The sequence below is a fragment of the Aythya fuligula genome, chromosome 1, assembly GCF_009819795.1.
Source record: "Aythya fuligula isolate bAytFul2 chromosome 1, bAytFul2.pri, whole genome shotgun sequence".
NCBI classification, from domain to species: domain Eukaryota; kingdom Metazoa; phylum Chordata; class Aves; order Anseriformes; family Anatidae; genus Aythya; species Aythya fuligula.
Window position 1 is genome coordinate 151627506 of NC_045559.1, and position 19928 is coordinate 151647433.

The window sequence follows — 19928 nt, forward strand, 5'->3', positions numbered from 1 at the left end:
ATTGTATGGCTGCCAGGAAAGTTACTTCTTGGGGAGTAAGAATTACTGAACCTGGCTGCAAATACTGTGTATAATTTGATCTCAGAGGAAGAGAGCTGCCACGCAGAATACTTTGTCCAACATCACACCAGCATTCCCTCACCTCTGCCAGGTGTCCCTCCCAGCTACTGATCTCTGCCCGCTCTTATCACCTCCAGCCCTTAGCTCAGGCCTGATGTTTTCAGGGCACAGTAAATCTTCAAAGAGTTCAGACAGTCAAGAACAAAACAAAGCGAGTGGTGATAGGAAAATCTGTATCTCCCTGAAGGTATGACAAATCTTGACACGTGTCTGAACACGTTAACCACAAACAGAATTATTCTCGGATCAAACTCAAAACAGCAAATAGGATAGCAGCAGCAGTGCCAGCACTTCGGGACTTGTTTGTCTCAGAAAGGGAAATGTACTGCAAACAGCAGCCAGCAGTGGTACCAGTAAAAGCCTTCTTGTATTTCCCTAAGCAGAGTCATCCGAGAGCATTTAATCAGAAGAAAAGGCTTTAAAAGGCTAAAGTTTTGGGGCACCTCTAAAATGGAGAAAGGCCAAACTGCAGCATTAAGCCTGCAAGCCACGCACACATCCTTTCCCAGCTTTACTGAGCTCACTGTCTCCAGCCCATGCACCTGCTGCAGAGGGCTGTCCTCTCGCCCTTTGCTGCTCCCCAGCAGCACGCTAACCTCTTGGCCCCTCCTTGAACTTAGACAGAAACTCGTTGTGTAACCCAAACGTGAACTTAGAAAGTCAACAAGTCCGACAATATAGTGTTCAGGGTAAAATCTGAGATAAAAAGCACCTGGTGGAGGAACAAGGCTAATCTGCTTATCTGCATATCTGCTACAAATAGCTGCCAAGAAACGTACTGCGGGCCAATACTTCTGCAAGGCAATCACGTGAGACTGCAGTTCTTCGTAAGTATAAACAGGAGGACGGGCTCAGCTGTGAGAAGCACTACGTGAACGCTGTCGAAATCTACCACACTACCTTCGGACTTGCTGTGATTTCAATGTCACTCCCTTCCTCTCTCCCTGGATGCACTATTCCAGTTGTAAAGGTATCAGGCAGAAGTATGAGAAACTTCAAACTCTGTGCTCGGTGTTAACAGATTTTCAAGAAGTTTCATCTAGTGAGGAAGAGTTGTCTATTTGCATATTTCCAATAAACCTGAAGAAGAGACTCTTATAGTTAAAATAGGTCTTATGATTCAGTCTGGTTTAGTGTCATATACCCATCTTAATGTCAAATATTTCCAAAGAACTTCCTCTTTAGCTGGTTCACATGCAGAACTTGTTATGTGTCACTTTAAAAAGAAAGAAGTTTTGACGAAGTACACTTCTTACGCCATTTTTTTGGTCACGGATGTAGTGAGCTTCTAGTGTTTAAGGCCTAGATAAGCCAACTTTGTTTATTCAGTGAAGATAAGAAGACCTCATTATATGCTAACTTGAACGCTGTAAATGAGGTGAAAGGGCTACTTCCCACAAATAGGTGAGATTCAGAGTGTTTTAGGCTCTAAAAACTCACCAAGGAAAGATACCACAGTTAACTTCACGTTGTTAAAATGGATAATTTTTGGCTGGCAACATGAATCACATCTAAATTGTTTTCTGGTAGTCCTACCATCATAACCTACAATCTCATCCACCGTATATCAAGCAAAATCTAAGCAGAGGAAATGGACAAGTTGGAATATGCCTGGTGTGCTGCAGAAAAAAAAAAAGAGTGCTTACATTTTCTGTTTCTTAACATCATGGCTTACTACTGGTCCTTCACACAAAATTTCCTAACGTCTTCCCACCCCTGCCAGAAAAGCCAGCTTCCCCTCCCCTTCCCCCATGTCACTCCAAAGTTGTACACTTTTAAGAAAAAGGAAGTAGCCATGGTTTCTCCTTTTTGTTAGGTAGACCAGATACAGAAGCTCTCCAATATTTTACCTGACAAAGAGACACATGCTCCACTACTCACTGAGATATTTTACATCTTTTATTTGATTAACACTAAAAAAGAAAATCAAAGACGCAGCAGGCAGACCGATGTCAAAAGTTATGTTGAAAATTATTTTGCCTAATGGTGAGAACTTGACAGAACCTAACGTCAGCAAATGCTAAATTACTTTGGTCTGAGAAATTTAAATAAATTCATTATATGTATTCAAGATTATTTTTTTTTTTCAGGTAACAACAAAAAAAAGGCAAATAACAGTATTCTCAAGGTGAAGTGACATTTTCAAACCTATTTTATCTGCTTTATCCTTAGGATGTTCCTAATTCTATCCAAATAGACTAAAACAAGGAGTTAAAGTTTGTGTCAAGATTCTGTATTTACCTTGGTCAGAGAAACACATCATTTATGAAACCAAGACAGAGCGTGTGAAAACTGCCCAGCAATAAAACCACTGCATGTGTATTTTCAGCTTGCAGTTATAACCTGCAATATAACTGTAACGTGGTGGATTATTTTGTTTGAGGTTTCTTTGGGAAGTAGTCATTAAGAGTATAAACAACCCTTTGTGATAGCTTGACAGAAAAAAAGCTCTAATAATATACTCTTTTTCACAGAATCACATTTCCTTCCCAGTTGACTCGGGGCTTATATATTTCCTAAAGACCTCGATTTTTTTTTTTTCTCTTCATTGTCCATCAACACTATCTTCATTGACCAAGTGATGAGATCTCAGTCGTCGTGATGAGACCTCAGTCATTCTTTGTGTGTGTGCAGGCGTAGATGTACTGCCATTTCAGCACAGTGTATCTATCCTGAGCTTGCATTTGTGACCTATGGGTAGGCTCCACTGGGTCAATGGTAGAGTTCTGCAGGCAATAGTCATGATAGCGTTAACCAAATCTCTTTACCTACAAGATCACAATTGGATTTATCTGCCTCAGTGTAGACATCTACAGTTTAAAAGCCTACATATGAGCTAGTAGTTTAGAGTTGGTTTCATAGTCAACAAAGAGCACTAGGCATTGCTGAGATGTGACTCATTCTACAGCAGAAGTCTTCAAGGTACACACAGCTGAATTACTCTCACAGGTTCCCTCTCTGATCAACGAACCAGTAGATGCTTCTAGGACACATCTCATTGTAAGCTAACTGCAGCGCTGTAGTCATAACGATGTAAATGGAGAGGCTAAGAAAGGTTGGTAGAAGCAACATGCCTCTTACTGAACCAGCTGGCAAAACTGACAAAGCAGGCCAGATTTTGGACACACTAACTTTTCTGCAGATCTGAGAGAGAAATTGAAAACTTCAAAGTGAAATACAAACCAAAAGCTAAAACACATGTTTCTACGGGATCTCAGAAGTCACGGGTATAAAAGGCACAGAATCTTATGAGATATCATTAGCTTCTCCCCTCCTTTCTCGCTATTTTCTCCTTTCTTCCAGAACTGGAAATATCTGCATCCCCCTCTTCCACAAACAAATATGCCCTCACTTCCACAATAAGATCCCCTGTATGCCAGATGAATCAATTATTTTTCTTCTCAGATGCTTAAACTGACACAGGAGTAAATGTTTTCAGCCAGGTCTTTAAATGCAGCTGTCCAGACACGAGCAAGGTGTCTAAGCTCCCATGACAAAGGAGGTAAGTCAATACAGTGAACAGATCGTGGAGACATGCATCTCAAGGCCAGCCACCTACAGGCACTCAACTGAACATTGACTGACCACTGCTCACATGCAGACACCTCATGTTAGTTTTGTGTGGGATTCAGCACATCTCCTAGCTTAGATATGGATATTTATACCTGTCTTAAATTTAGGGCAGACAAAAAGACAAAAATTCTTCCTCATTTCCTAATCTCTGTTTCTCTACTGCTTTTCCATTTCTTATTTCAGGTTATGGACTTCTCAACCTACGTGCTGAGCTTCCTGAACTGAATTGCCAGCAGGTCAAAGGAAGTGATCTTTCCTCTCTCTTCACAGCTCTGGTAAGGCTGCATCTGGAACACTGTGCCCAGTTCTGCACTCCTCAGTACAAGGAAGATATGGACTGGCTGGAGGAAGTCCAGTGCAAGATGGATCAGGATGACGATTAGGGAACTGGAGCATCATTCTCATGTGGAGAGGCTGATATTGCTGGGACAGTCTGTCTTGGAGAAGACTCAGGGAATTTTATCAATATAGACAAAAACTTGAAGATAAAAAACTTATTTTTTAATCAACAAGAAAGTTACAATATACTTATGAAACTATCTGTAATTTGGAAAATAGATACAAAAGGGGATGTCCTTAGAAGTCTCTCTGAAGGACACTCCCCTTTTATGTCAATTTTTCAAAACAGAAATGCACTGTGAAGTAGTCTATTGCCAGGTATTTGGATAAAAAACTCATAACGAAAATAGCAATAAAAGTATTTTTCAAGTACTATTACTGTTCCCATGAATTTACTGTATTTTACTTTACATGATATCAATATTCAAAACAGTAATGGATCATTTAGCTATTTCTTAACATTGCTTCACATTTCATACTTCTAATATGCTTTGCCCTCACCGTAGCCTTTCATAATTCAAAACTTAGAAGAATGAATTAAAGCCGTGATTTCATTTATGATAAATATTTAACTTTTATCTACCCTGAACTCAAATTCAAATATTGTTTGAATATAAATCAATAGCATAAAAACAGTTAGTGCATGGCTTTCATATTTTTACAATTATCCAAGCTCAATCCTATTAGATTGACTCTTTTTTGTTACCAAAGCACTACTACGAGGCATGTTATTAGATAACATGCTCTCTGGCCTCTCGTCCTGCAGTCTGTACGTATTCCCAGGGCTGCCCCATTCCGGGTGTGGCATCTGGCACTTGCTCTTGTTCACTCCATTCAGTTTGTGATGCCCAGCTCTCCCATTTCTCAAGACCTCTCTGCAAGGCCTCTCTATCCTTGGGGGACTCAACAGCTCCTCCTAATTTAGTGTTGTCTGCAAAGTTAGTCTATAGAGTCCTGCATCCTGATCATTTATGAAAGCATTAAAGAGAACTGGCCCTAAAATGGAGCCCTGCAGAATCCCATTAGTACATGGCTGCCACCCCGATGTAACCCCATTTACTATAACCCTTTGTGTCTGTTTGTTCAGGCTCACATTTTTCACCCGTCACGTTATGTATTTGCCTAGCTCTATGCTGGACATCGTCCAGAAGGATACTGTGAGAAACAGTATCAAAAGCTTTGCTAAAATCCAAAAACACCATATAAACTGCCTTCCTTGGTCAACTAGATGAGTAACCTTGTCATAAAAGGAAATCAAGTTCCTTAAAAAGGACTTGGAACAGGATGCCCAGGGAAGTAGCTGAGTCAATATCCTCGGAGGTATTCAAAAGACGTGTAGATGTGGTGCTTGGAGACATGGTCTAGACATGGACTTGGCAGTGCTAGGTTGAAGGTTGGCCTTGAGGATCTTAGGGGTCTTTTTCAACCTAAATGATTCTATGACTTTTCACTCATGAACCCATGTCGGCTATGACCAACGACTGTGTTGTCTTTTAAGTGTTTTTCACAAACTCCCACAATAATCTTCTCCATGACTTTACCAGGCACTGCAGAGAGACTGACAGGCCTGGAATTACCAGGGTCTTCTTTCTTACCCTTCTTGAAAACTGGTACAAACTTTTTCCAGCTTCCAGTCGACTGGGACCTCTCCAGATTCCCAAGACCGTTGAGGCAGGTTTATCTTAGTCACCATTTATAATTACACAGTTACAAGGAATTCAAGGAAGACCATACTCTGACATACTTTCACACCAATTACAGATCTATGTGAGACTATATGTGAAATACTTGACTGGAAGGTGTAGAAGGTTATATGGCAAGATATGAATTTTGGAGGTAACTGCTCACTACATCACCAGACTGTTCAAAGATGCTGTTCAAGAAATTTGGCTTGTATTTAACACTAGTTTTAAGTACGTAGAAAGGATGGTATTTTAAGTGCGAATACTACACTGAGGGGCAACAGAAAACTTCCTGAAATCCCTTCTAAACATTTTTTAAAACAATAAACAGTTCAGTAAGGCTTGTTGAAAACCACTTAAAAATGTGGAAGAGGAGGAGGAGGAAGAAGAAAATCAATGATTCTTAGGTCTGGTCAGATCCTAATTGCATAATATTACTTATAAGGCAAGGACTAAAAAAATCGAAGTCCAGTTTAAAAGTTTGCCCAGTCCAATCACGTCTTATCCTACAAAGGCCAATCTATCATTGACAGGAATTCACTATAGAAAAATGCCCAAGCTGAATGACTAACAAACAGAAAGGATGAATACAGTTTGTAACAACCAGAATTGAAAACGATCCCAAGTGCACTCCTGAGCATTTAACAAGGGATGTCTGTAGTCTGTGTAAAACCAGGTTAGCAAATTCAAAACTTACACCTAAAACATCCAATAATCAGAACTAAAGTTAAAACTAAACATTCAGCAATATCTGAAATATCGATTCTCTACAGTTTTCCGATATCTAAAGTATGAAAAAGCTTTTCATACAGCCTGAGAAAAGTAAACGAGAGTGTGGTACAGAAACAATTCAGAAGGCTGTTCTATTCTGGCTGAGTAAAATCTGCAAAGATTTTTTTTTAGAAACTTCAAAATTTGTGAGGTTAACACTAGTTAAATTTCCGAAGCTTTGAGCTGAACTCTACATAAATTCAAAGCAGCTCCCAGAAGACCGAGGGGGTATTCCACATTTTGAACTTTATGCAGTGCACATCACCTTACAAACAAATAAACAAATGACTGTAGGTAAGAAGAAAGAGGCAATAACAGTACAATTACAGAACTGGCCTGGAAGCTATTTTTCCCTATGAAATACAGCCCTACCAACACAGTTAGCTGAAACCTTGGCACGTGATCTGTACGGTGACAATGTTATGTGAATGGCTGTAGGGAACTACGTGCCCCAGTGGTCGTATCTCATAAGATGGTAGCAGCCTGAATTTCCTTCTTGAAGCAGAAATACTGTAGGTTATAATTGAGTGAGCCTTGACATGCCCCTCAAAGTTCACTCCTGCAAGAGTATTTCAATGAGAAGTCTAAGATAAGAACCCAAGAGCTTTTTTTTTTAAAGGATAAAAGAGGGAGTCAAAGTTGGTGACCTACAAAGATAGATCTTACAGCAGACAGACACACCACAGCTTTTGTATTCTAGTAAGAGAACATGTGATGTTTAAAATTCCCTGTCTCCAGACACATTACATCAGTGCCTACCCATACTGTCATACATATGTGCAAACACATACGCACACAGAAGCGTTTTTGTACGTGATGAATCCCTCAAAACCACCAAAACCATGAACTCATGGAGTTCCTTTATACCCTGAGATTTTTCAGAAGTCTAAAAGCATTAACAAGGATGAACACAGAAATTTCTCTCAAGTGCCTCGTCCTGTAACTGAAAAGCCAGGTCTCATTTAGTCTAAGAGTGTTCATTGTGTGTTAACATACGCCATGTGACAATTTCAATAGACCTACAATGGGGACATCCTGAAGAGAAAGTGGGAAACTGAAAACAATACAGAAATCGTGCCGTCCATTTTAATACTCCAGATAAGCAGAAGTGCAGCAAAAGCTGAATTGCAGAACAGCATTGCGTACAGTCATATGAGTGGCTAAGTGATCTCTAGATCTAAAAATACAGTGCAGCCTACAATAGGCATTGAACTAGTGACTATGCATCACACCTAGCCGACTTGGTACTCATATATTTGCTAAATGTGTGCTACAAATGCATGAAAATTTGATTCAACAAAGATATAGGACGTTAGACAATGAAAACAGCAGTAACAATTCACAAAGTATGTAGTTTGTCGGAATGACTTAACATTGACTTGGCAACCCATGCAGTTCTGTAATTGTACACATACATACATTATCAAGTATCTACACCTGTAGTGTTAAGAGGTGGCCCTATAATTTTTCATAATTTTCTTCAGACTACTTAATGTACTGTGAAACTTTACTCCTTTTTCCATTTTCTCAAAAGACACCAAATTGTCATTTCTAACAAAGGAGAAAATGAGTCCGCCTATTCACAGAAGCGTGATAGACACGCTGTGCAAAAATGACTGAAATTCATGTTGGACTTGATGTTCTTGAATGTCTTTTCCAACCGAAATGATTCTATGATTCTATGAACTATTTTGCAAATTGTAGCATGCATTACAAGAATGGAAGAATGCAGGTATCTGTTCATTGCAGAAAAAAAAAAAAAAAAAAGAGAGACGGAAAAAAGCCTGAGGATGACTTAATTCATCCTGACTGAAGCAATGCGAAACATTAAATATCTTTTTTAAGCTTTCCTGTGACACATGGAAAGCTCAGTTTATTCCCATGGACTTATACCTATGCAAAACAGACTGTCAACCTGCAGTTAAAAAACAATCATTTATGAAGAAGAAGAAGAAAGCTGCATTATACACCTGAATAAAACTGTACATTAAAAGGGAATTAAAATAAGAACTGACATGAAAAATAATACTAGAACATTTTTTTCAAAGACTGAAGAACCAAGTAAACATACAGTTCCTACCACCAGGAAAAGGGGGGGGGTTAAAATGCCTTTCCTTTCCTTTTCCTTTCATTTCCTTTCCTTTCCTTCCCTCCCTGATGAACACCTGTTCAAAAGGAAGGGCTATTAAAAGAGCCAGAAGAGTAACAGGAAGGCTAGAGCGTTTGGAGGAAGTCACAGATCCTTAGTTAGGTTCAGAGGCTTGGGATGGTCTCCAGGAAAGAAACCCTGGTTTGTTAAATACTCTGTTTTCATCTATATTTATGGTAAGACCAAACTGCTGAGCAGACTTCACTGTTTACTGCTCTGTCACTTGTGTTATTTTTCCTGCCAGCTCATGGTATATTTGGAACATCCAGTGGAAATGGTAAGAGACCAACACGCTGAATTATAGCAGCAATATGTAATGTAGCCACAGGCATTTCACTCCAAGTTTGCCTAAATTCGGATTAGCAGGTTCTAATAGCAAGGACAGAATTTAAGTTTTTCATGAGATAGTCTCAATATAACGATGAGCTAATTTGGAAGAGGCGGCACTTTCACTGTTTGAAAAGCAGACAGTATTTTGAGCCAATAAATCACAGTTAGAGCTCTTAATTTCTAAGTCTGCAAAATTTTTAAAGCAGTTTATCAGTATCTAACAACTGACGTTATCTAAATGATACGAAGAAAGTGATTTCACAACTTTGCTGTCCCTATCACAGTGTGAAACAGCTATCCTACACGTGTCCTAGGAGAACAGCAAAACATGAAATCCTCACAGCAAAAAGTTAGAAGCTGCGCTCTGGAATAAACGCTTGAGGCTTGCTAAAAAAGGCTGAACAACTGGGTAAATAGAGTATATAATAAAAGCAAATGGTATTGCAGTTGGTATTTTTACCATTTCCACAATAGCTTCATTTATAGCTGTAGTGTCAAAGCTATGTCCGTGGCAGTAAATTTAATTTTAGGGGTCATATAACATTGGGAACCAGTAAATATTACCCAGCTCATTTTTCTGTACGTCAGTGTACCACCAGCCAGTCAGGGCTTTACACCTTTGGAAGTTAAAAGACAAAAACTTTCTACTTGCTGTTACAATTAAAAACATTACTCAGTAATTTCGGCTCTTCCAGTCCAGAGATACTGCACTGATTGTATACGTAACAAAGTGTTTTAAGCAACACAAATTTTAAAACAGGAAGACTTACCAATCCACTTAAGGCTAAAATCCAGATGTAGGAACCAGAGGTTAAGAGCTGGAAGGTAAGAGCAGCAATTTAAAATTTACATGGCTGTTGTTGTCTGAGCTCATATGTAGCAACATTGTATAGGCGATATACTTATCATGACCATAGAAAAAGTCACAAATTTATTTCTGTGAAAATTCAGTTTAAATGAACAAATATACATTCCAGAAGCAGCAGAAGTGGAAAAAAAAAAAAAACACAACACACGGGGATCCAACAATTTTGCTTCTTCTACAGAACAATACATTTTATTTTCATATAGCATACTAAGTATAACAGGATGTCAGTTATAGGCTCCACAGAAAAACAAGTCTGAAAGACAGACAGAAGCAAAGGAAATGACTCAGCAGCAGCAGGAGAAGAGTTCCAAGTGGGGCAGTGCAAGTGAAGCTCTTAGACATGTAGCCACAGAGAGACTAAGCACGAGCATCGAAATGAAAGAAATGAAGTTCTCAGCGAGTGGCATATTTGCAGACACGAAATCAAAGAAACCAGTTGGAGTGATTTAAAAAAAAAAATCTAGATACACCAACAGGGTTTCCCATCTCTTCTAGTAAACTGTATGTGACTCATCACCTGGAGAAGGTTATTATTAGCTGGGAAAATGGGCTAAAAATTAGGCTGATACTAGTTACTAAAATAGCTCTGCGAGAAGCAGCCTGAATGATGAAAACACCTTCACTCTAGGCTCTGACTGTGGAAAGACTGACTTGAGATAAGGGTAGAGTTTACAAATGAGGGAAAGGCAAATGAATTACCCTCAGCCTCTGTGTGACGGCAGCGCCTGTTCTGCACGCAGGAGGGAAAGACCCCGTGAGATGCAGTGATTATCAACAGCAGTGATCTGTATCTGATCTTGTACGTATGAAAGCAAGAGGCAAGGGACACGAAGGAAAAGAGCTCAGTTATCACCGGTTTCACTAGGACTAGAATAATTATCGGTATTGATGATTTGGGGGGAGAGGAAACGGTTGTTGAAGGATCAGGAAAAAAGGGTGCTGGAGCAGAAATCGAAGGAATCCAAATGCTGAACAGCAACACGAATGAATGAAATGTTCAAGAGGAGCAGGAGCCACTGTTCTGAAACTGACCACTCATTCTAAAATACTCTGTACCACATCGCATAATGAGGGTGCTTTCCACTGCTAGTTTTAGAGCTATATTTGAGTCTCTGGAATATATAAAAATGAGTACAATTTCTCATAAGCTCACACATCTCCTGTCATTTCTAGGCTGTTGTGTTTTTTCTTAAAAAAATAAAACTGTTTCTGTACCAGTTACCTCTGTTTTTCCATTCACAGTTAACATAATACTACTTGAGAGTGCTGTGCTCTACATTACATTATTTTAATTAACCTGTCACTTGGATAGAAATTAACAAGTTTATGTAAAAGTGTAATTCAGCCAAATCCTTGGCTATTTACTGACAGTCTTACCACAGAAAAATACTGCATTCTATAGCTTTGTCTGAGCTCTAACAGACAAGTGGAAAATAAAAAAAAACAAGACTACAAGCAAATTAGAAAGGTAAAAGATACATATGTATTGGCAACAGGTCCAGGCTCATTTTTTTAAGCACCCCCCAAATTTACAGCGTTTGTATTTTATATTGTCCTATGCATGACATTCAAGAAAGAAGACAATGGAAGAAAACATAACATGCTCAACTCTTCAGCACGTAGAAAGGCATACTAGAAACATATTTTTCAATATTTTAGTTCATGGGGAAGTCACTAGCTAAACATATGTGGAATCACACATGCAGAAGCACCAAAATCATGCAAAAGTACTAACTGCTCCATTATTAAGTCACTAAAAGATGAACAAGCAAGTACATACCATACCTGTAAACCCAGTATATAGACCAATGTCTTGTTTGTGATAGAAAAGTGTCCTAGTACTTGTGTCACCTGCACTCTTGGAATGGAGCAATAAAATGGGACAAACAGAGCAAACACGGGACCCAAGCTGCAAAAAGAAAGATACAGATGGTTAATAAGAATGATACTAGTAATATCAGTATGTAACAATAAAAGGTTATTAATCCTGTCTATGTAGTCAAAACATAGTATTGCCTTGCAAAAAAAAAAAGGTCTTCCTAGCAAATCAAATTTGATGACTTCTGGCATTCAGGATAATAGATTTAATAGATTCACTAGCAAATATTCAACTACAACTGGTGAATATCCTTGCTAAGAAGAAACAGGTGACAGAAAGTATCTTATTTCCAAGTGTTTAGGATCGGAGGCAGCAGAGAAGGCAACGTATTTACTCTAACACCCAACTGTTTCTATAAAATACAGCCCACAAAAAGAACTCTTCCGCACCAGAACAAAACACCTTTTATCCAGACAGAAAGATTATCCATCTCCCCAAAGGTCATGGAAATAACTTCACTTACGAAGCTAAGCTCCTATTATTCACCCAGGTTTAAGGTGTGACAGGATTAGACTGTAGTATTTAACCTTTTTTTTACCAGGAGAGACCCCAGTAGAACCAACTCCAAAGGCATGGCTTGGGAGTGATTCTGGAAGAAAATACTTCCTAGGGTGGAGACGGGGGGAAAAAGGCCACTTCAGACAGACAGGAAAGGAAGATGCTTTCAGATTCCAGTGAGGGGACTGGCACATCTGTACATAAGCCATTATCACCACAGAGTTTAGCCTTCTGCTGTACTCCGACCCCTCTCCAGCCCAAAGCACTGTTGGCACAGATTTGCCGGTGAACTGCTCTGCTAACTACTCAGCCACTCCTGAAGAAAAAAATCACATCAAGTCGAGTTCCTCCAGCTCCCCTGCCACTTGAACAACCCTTGCAATGTCAAAATAATAATTTCTGCACCTGGTGCATCTTGCCAGTGCGTGGCAGGGGCCACGGCCGCAGGTAGCACCCAGGCATCGAGCTCCGGCCCACGGCTGGGGTGAGGATGTCTGCGAAGCGCGCACCCGCCCCAGCTGGCTCCTCACTTCTTCTTCTGACAGACGTGGGATGTTCCAAAGGATAATTTTACACCACTTACCAGCTTATCGAAAGTTTCAAGACTTACGGTTTCCGCAGGCCTTTATGGGAAAGGGATCTTATCATTCTCAATGCGATTTCTGCACACGGCATAAACCAGCACCTAACTAACTCGAAGCGCTCACTCAGAAATACCTTTCCCTTCTAGAGCACCTACTGATAGAGGTAATGCTACGTGAAACAGTGGTCTGAATATTAAAATTTTCATTTCCTGAATAACTGCCAATTACAACACCCACATCTATGAAGAAAACCTGATGATTAAGTACACAGTTCACATATTTTTACTCTTAATGGACAGTGGCTTACGACGCTTCATTATCATGTTGACTGTTATATTTGACGTTCAGCTTGCTGAAAACCTCCCTCTCTGAGGGCTTAAATATTGCTTAGTTGAAGGACATAAAAACCTTTTTAGTATCATCTGCTTCAGACAGGGTCAGGTGCATGTAAATGCACAGAGAACAACTCAGGAACTAGTGCAAAATGTTCAATTTCACACACGATCTCCCCTACATAAACAGAGAACACCTGTATAACACAGCATTTTCTTAAAATAAACTGAAATTATTGAAGTTGTAGGAGTAGGTAAGCACAGCTACGCGACTGCTACACACAAAAATAATTCTTCATCAGACTTGCTTCCACTGTAAACAATATTCACTGATGCAAACCATGCTTTATAAGTGAAGAGAGAAGGAAAACAAAGAAAAGAGATTGATCTTTTCCCCTCTTGGAAAAGTTATTATAAATGATTTCTGTCTACAGAATGTGATTCTTTCTATCCATACCAAGTGACCTGAGGGAGTACCACAACTGTGGCACGCTTTTCAGGTTTTATTCCTCCTGTGATAAGTAGTGACTCAGACACAGAGATTTTGCATGCAAGAGTGCACTCAATCATCGGTTGGGAAATTACAAAAAGGAACTTCCCATAACTATAAGTGTGTTTTACAAAGAGATTACAGCATGTTAAAAGGTGCCCTCAGTGTTAATATTCACCATTAACATCAAAAGAAAACACAGAAGGCACCATCCCAGATCAGGGTAGGGATCCGCGTAATTTTATGTCCAGTGTCTGGCACTGCTCAGAGCCTGACAACCTAGAGGAGCTTGAGGAAATGTAGTAATAGATTTTGTTCTTAAAACTTTAAGTTAGTAGACACCACAGACAGACTTATGTCTCCAAAGACATAAAATGTTATCTTTATGGAAAAAGCTCACATCTACTATAAATAGGTATTGGACAAATACCCATTCAGGTATTGCACAGGGTACAGAGAGAGATGCCCAATGTTGCTGTTAGGTTGTTCTCGTTATCACTGAAATGGCACGGTGGTCACGGCAGGTTCCTGATAACTGGAAAAATGCAAATGCCACCATCCTCTTCAAGGAGGGCAAGAAGATAATTCAGGTAGCCTCACCTCAGTCCCTTGTAAAGCTAAAGAACAAATCTCTTAGAAGCCAATTCCAGGCCTATAAAGGACAAGGTGACTGCTAAGCCAGTATTGGTTTACCAAGGACAATCCATGTCTGGTCAATCTGATTGCTTTCTGTTGTGAGGTTGACAGGTTGGAGAAACGGGCTGACAGGAACCTTATGGATTGCAAGAGAAACAACTGTGAAGTCTTCCACCAGGGTTGGAATAACCCTCTGCAACAGTATAGCCTGGCTAGAAAACAGATTTGCAGAAAAGAAGCTGGAGAATCCTTCTTAGTCATCAGTTCCCCCTTTGCAGGGATGGCCTTTGGCTGTATTAGCAAGCACGTAGTCACCAGACCAAGGTAAGTTCAGTACTTTTGAGCCTGAACCTGAACCACTGTGTCCACTGTTGGGCTCTGTGTCCACTTTTTGGGCACTACAAGAAAGGCATTGATATACTGGAACAATGCAGCTGAGGAAAACAATCGTCCAGTACTGCACCATGTTGCCCAGAGCTAGAATCTCCATCCACAGAGATACTCAAGACTCAACTGGACACAGCCCTTTGTAACCTGTTCTAGTTGGACATGCTTTGACCATGGAGTTGAACTAAATGGCTCCCAGAGGTCCTGTCAAGCCTAAACAACTCCATTATCCTGAAAATAACCAAAGTGTTGTTTCTGAAACGCTTAAGCACTAGACAGATTTCTGTTCCTGCATTTGACTGGGCAGATATAAACATCTATTCATGATATATTTGGTTTACATGGCAAGATTTTGGAACATAGGGGCTGCAGGGATGGCTTTTGTGAAAAGAGATCAAGAGTTGCACCCATGTCAAAAAGAGCCAGTTCAGTCAGCTCCAAAACAGACCTTTGGTTGGAAAGCTGAGCCAATGACCTACAACGGTTGCACCTCTGTGATAATATATGTTTAAAAGGCTAAAAAACACCTTGCAGTAGCTGTGAGTCAGACAAGTGAGAAAATATGAGAGAAGCAGCCCTGCAGCCCCCCAGGTGAGTGCAGCAGGAGGGCAGGAGGTGCTCCAGGCAGGCAGCAGCAGTTCCCCTGCGGGCTGTGGAGAGGCCCCTGGTGGAGCAGGCTGTCCCCCTGCAGCCCATGGGTCCCACATGGAGCAGATCTCCACGCTGCAGCCCCCCTGTGGGTGGAGGAGCCCCCGGTGGAGCAGGTGGATGTGGCCTGGAGGAGGCTGCGGCCCATGGAGAGCCCCCGCAGGAGCAGGCCCCGGGCCGGAGCTGCAGCCCGTGGAGAGGAGCCCACGCAGGAGCAGGGGATCTGGGGGGAGCTGCCGCCCACCTGTGGGGGACCCGTGCTGGAGCAGTTTGCTCCTGGGGGATGGATGGATGGACCCCGTGGGATGGAGCCGTGTGGGAGCCGTGCTTGGAGAGCTGCTGCCTGTGAAGGAGCGGCTGAGACAAAGTGTCAGGGACTGACCGCAGCCCCCATTCCTTGTTCCCCTGTGCTGCTCGGGGGGAGGAGGTGGAAGAGTCAGGAGTGATGTTGAGAGGGGGAAGAAAGGGACTGAGGGGAAGGTACTTTTAGTTTTGCTTTTATTTCTCAGTACCCTAGAATAATTTTAATCGGTAATAATTTAATCTTTCCCAAGCTGAGTCCGTTTCACCTGTGATGGTAAATGGTGAGCAATCTTGCTGTCCTCATCTCAATCTGCTACATTTTCCATTTTATTTTCCCCACTGTCCTGCTGAAGAACTGGGGAGAGAGAGAAAGAGCAGCATGGTGAGCACCTGGTGACCAGCCAAGGTTGACTCACCTCACACGCACTGTAAATTGAAGGACTAGTTTTATTGAAGGACTACTTCAATCCTCTCTGTTTCGTCACTTTCTTTTCCTCCTCTCCTTGCCTTTCTCCCCATGCCTCAGCCCTCTGTTCCTTACGCTGACAGGACCACCAGGAACAAGGTGGTGCATACCCTGCCAAGTGCCGTGACTGGCTCCTGCCAGACACTTGAGATGCTCACGTGCAAAGAAGGGACACAGACACATATGCTGACTAAACTCAGTTTATGCCTGCCTCATGTTTAGGAAGTGAATTTTAGTCATGGTGGTGAGAAAATAACATTTTCAAAAAAAACAAAAAACTCTGAAACCCGAAAGATTAAATTCTGGAGTCTGAACACTTTGTATGGACACCACGTCCACCTCAAAGGCCTGCTGTAACAGCAGGCCCTAGGACGACTATGGTCTCATTTTGAACAGCATGCTAGATTTCAACAATTTGGTAGAGAAACAATCTCTAACAAACTTTGTGTTCTGAAACTTAGGAAGAGACGGGCAGCTAACTAAACGTTACTTCTGCAAAAATATCTGCTGCTGTCAATGGAAGTTCTGTGGGATTAAAATTTGCAGAAATACCCGGTTATTTTATTCAGAATGACTCACTACATTTGCTAACTGCGGTGCTGTTATTTCTCTTTACTTCACATAATTTAAGCTCTTTGTAAAAACATCAGCCCGACAAATTCACCACCACGTATTTTTGTGGGGCTGCAAATATCAGTTACAAAAGTGTGCTTTATCAGTAACTCAAGTTACCACGTTTATTCAGCACTCTGCATTTCTACAGGCTGTCCAGATACTGCCAAATGATGCGTAAGGTGGCAGCCTTTATTCTGAAAATGTTAAGCAGCCTCAAAAAACATTCCTTAAAAGCAGGTAACTCCCTGAAATATGACAGCCCTTGACAGCTGTGATCCTCTAACTGATGGAGGCCAGGACTACAAGCAACCATCTGTTGTACCCAACCTTCTTGCTAGACGTGAGCAGGACGCCCCAGTGCCTGAAGCTTCTTCACACCAGCAGAAACAGTAGGGTATGTTACCCAGTACTCCTGTATGTAAAAAAGATTAATATAAAAAAAAAAAAAAAAGAAAAAGAAAACAACTAACAAGACAACCAAGTCACAACCCTTGGCGAATGTACATCTTGAGGAGAAAATAAAGTTTCCTCCTTTCCACGGACATGTTAACAGATTCACTACAACTTTGGGTTCACTAAAACATGCGACCAACCAACAGATCAGTTTACAGTCCCTTTGTGAAGATAAAAGTCAGCCATCTACTGCTCCTACAAAAAAGCTTTAATTTTTAATGCCAAAACTATCTAACAATTTATTCCATAAACTGCTCAGTTCCATTTTAGACCAGTGTCACTTTCTTTTCCCTCCCTTCCCATCAGCAAGATAACCCAGAACCTTCCTTTTCTGCAGGCTAGAAGCTTTCTTCCAATTTTGCTTGCGATTTGTTTACCGCTAACAAGATGCTAACATTGTTCTTTAGCTCCTTCTACAAAGATCAGTTCATCATCATCGCCTCTCAACCTTTGTTTTGCAAAGCCTAAGATAACATCTGCTACTCTTTCACAGAAATGTTCTCTGTTGTCCTGTTCAGCTATCTGCTGGCTGACCTAGGGTACGTGATCACTTCTATACCAGCAGCCTGCTACAATACGCAACATAAAGCTTCTTCAGTGAGGTATTCTCAATAGACAGCCTTTGTGAAAGCAATTTTTGCAGACTACCAAAGACTTATACAGCTTATAGCACCACAAGGATAAAGAAAAAAAAAAAGTCACGATCCTTGTCTATTCTTTAATACGTGGGTAGCACACTGCCATTCCTGTGAAGGCCCAAACCAACCATTTTGGGGGTGATACTGATGAAACAGATAGGTATAGCCATGGCTCACCAAACCCTGTACCCTAATCAAGAATAACATCACAGCAACAACCACCGTCCTTAATAACGTCAAAGATGTGTTACCCAGCTCTGTACCTGTGCTTACCCGCTGACAGCAGCAGCTTTGCATCAGCTATTTGCAGCAAGCGGTCCAAGTGACTGACGGTGACAGCTTACCAGGTAGATCTGCTTTCGTGACTGACAGCATTACCCAAAGTCGGAGTGCAGCAAGGAAGAGGAGCTTGCACCTTTCTAAAAGGCAGGGTCTCCCTGAGAATCTCACCTTGGACTAAGTCTGGGACAGAGCTTGAAGGGAGGCAGAAGGCACGTGGAGGCATGGGAATACACTGAAGGGGTTCGGATGGGTATTTTGCTGAGGAAGAACAGTTGAACAGCTATATTGAAAATTTTAAGTGTCACAAGTTCATCGGTCTTGGGTGCTTAGCAACATCTCATTTCTCCAGTTTAACCTAACACAATTTATTTGGCCACTGGAGAGCAGACAGTAAGACTGTGACTCACTGAGGAGTCATCACTTGCTGTTCCTCAAATTCAAGTCACTTGAAAAATAACATTTGTCCACAAAAGGGCTGGGTTCAGCCAGACATTAGTTCAAGACACCTGAGCTCTCTCCAAGACTTTAAAAAAAAAAAAAAAAAAAAGTTAGTTTTGGAAGGAAGGGAAGTTTTGCAGATAAGAAACTGAACTGGGACTCAGGCTGTCTGGATTCATTTTCTGGTTGATCCATAAAAACCCTGCATAAATTTCAGAAGTCACTTCTTACCTGGCGCAGTAGCTCTCTACATCTAGAATTGTAAGGCTAAATTCAATCCCTTTTATGAACTGCTCAAATACAGTAGGGACTAAGCAAGCAGACAGAAAAATAAATTATCATTGGCATCATAACACGGTGGTCAAAATATTAACTGCACTGCTTTGATGTAACCATCTCTGAAAGTCACAAATTAGTTTACTAATTTACATGTTACGCTCCTTGCATGCCAAAAGCAAAACAGTAGAAGTCTGCATCCCAAAGGTAAACACAAACAAATCACCCTTTTTGACAGACGTCACTTTTTGGGGTTTAAATCTTCAAATTCTGGGATGGGCAGATGCTGGAGAAACAGCAGTAGTGTGAGACAACAACCAAGCAGCTAGAAAGAGAAACGGTGGAGAGGAATGCAATCTGTATCATTCAGATCAAGCAGTTAACATCCTGTGAGGCTGGGCTGGATGGGTGGCTGATGTACCAGTGTAGCTCCAAGGGTACAATCTAGTAGTGCATATTAGTCAAAGAAAAGTAGTATTTTATCAGATCGGCGCAGGAAAAGCATTTTGGTATTATTTTCATAATGCTACAGCTATTCTGAAATGATCATTTCCTTTAATATGAAGTTGTGATATTAATGTCAGCCCCTAAGCCCAGACTACAACTGCCTTTGTATCTAGAAATTTCTCATTTCGACCACATATTTTTGCTGCTGGACAGGGAACCACACTGCAGTATGACTCTGTGTACAGATGAAGCAAGTTCCCTCTGTAATTTCCCTTTGAAAAGTAAAGTCTCATTGCTTCATTTCAAGAAATTTTATTCTCTGACGAAGCTAAATAATTTTCAAATAATTTGAAAACAATAGAGAAAAGCTTTACAATAAGCCAAGTTAAGTTTTCGCACAGACTTTCTGAGCGTGGTGTTGGAGGACAGATGCCCACAACAACTGCGGAGCAGGGAATTTTACACCAGGCACTTCAGCTCCCTGCCACCTGAGGAGCACCACGCCGTGCCCACAGAAAACCACGGTGTGGTGCCCCCTACGAGCTCCAAGCAAGCACGGGAGTAACTGGTAAGGCTCTGTTTCATTCCCCTACAGAGAGGATATTTCCTGTGAGATGAGATATGTTCAGTGAAGCTGAACTGTGTCACAAACCCTGCATTTACTTCAGGCTTCCTGACGAGGCAGACGAGGTCCTGTCGCCGCACACTCCAGCGTGGCAGTGTC

General features: G+C 41.1%; 1 protein-coding gene across 2 annotated transcripts in view; it reads right to left on the bottom strand.

The window, feature by feature from the left end:
- UBAC2 (UBA domain containing 2) overlaps nt 1-19928 on the bottom strand; it is an 88326-nt gene that overhangs the window by 20671 nt on the left and 47727 nt on the right. For both annotated transcript variants that reach the window (XM_032182369.1, XM_032182362.1), the window contains exons 5-6: nt 11618-11741; nt 9735-9782 (exon numbers count right to left, since the gene is read on the bottom strand). In XM_032182369.1, coding sequence (XP_032038260.1) covers nt 9735-9782; nt 11618-11741 — 172 coding nt within the window. The remainder of the gene's footprint in view (nt 1-9734; nt 9783-11617; nt 11742-19928) is intronic.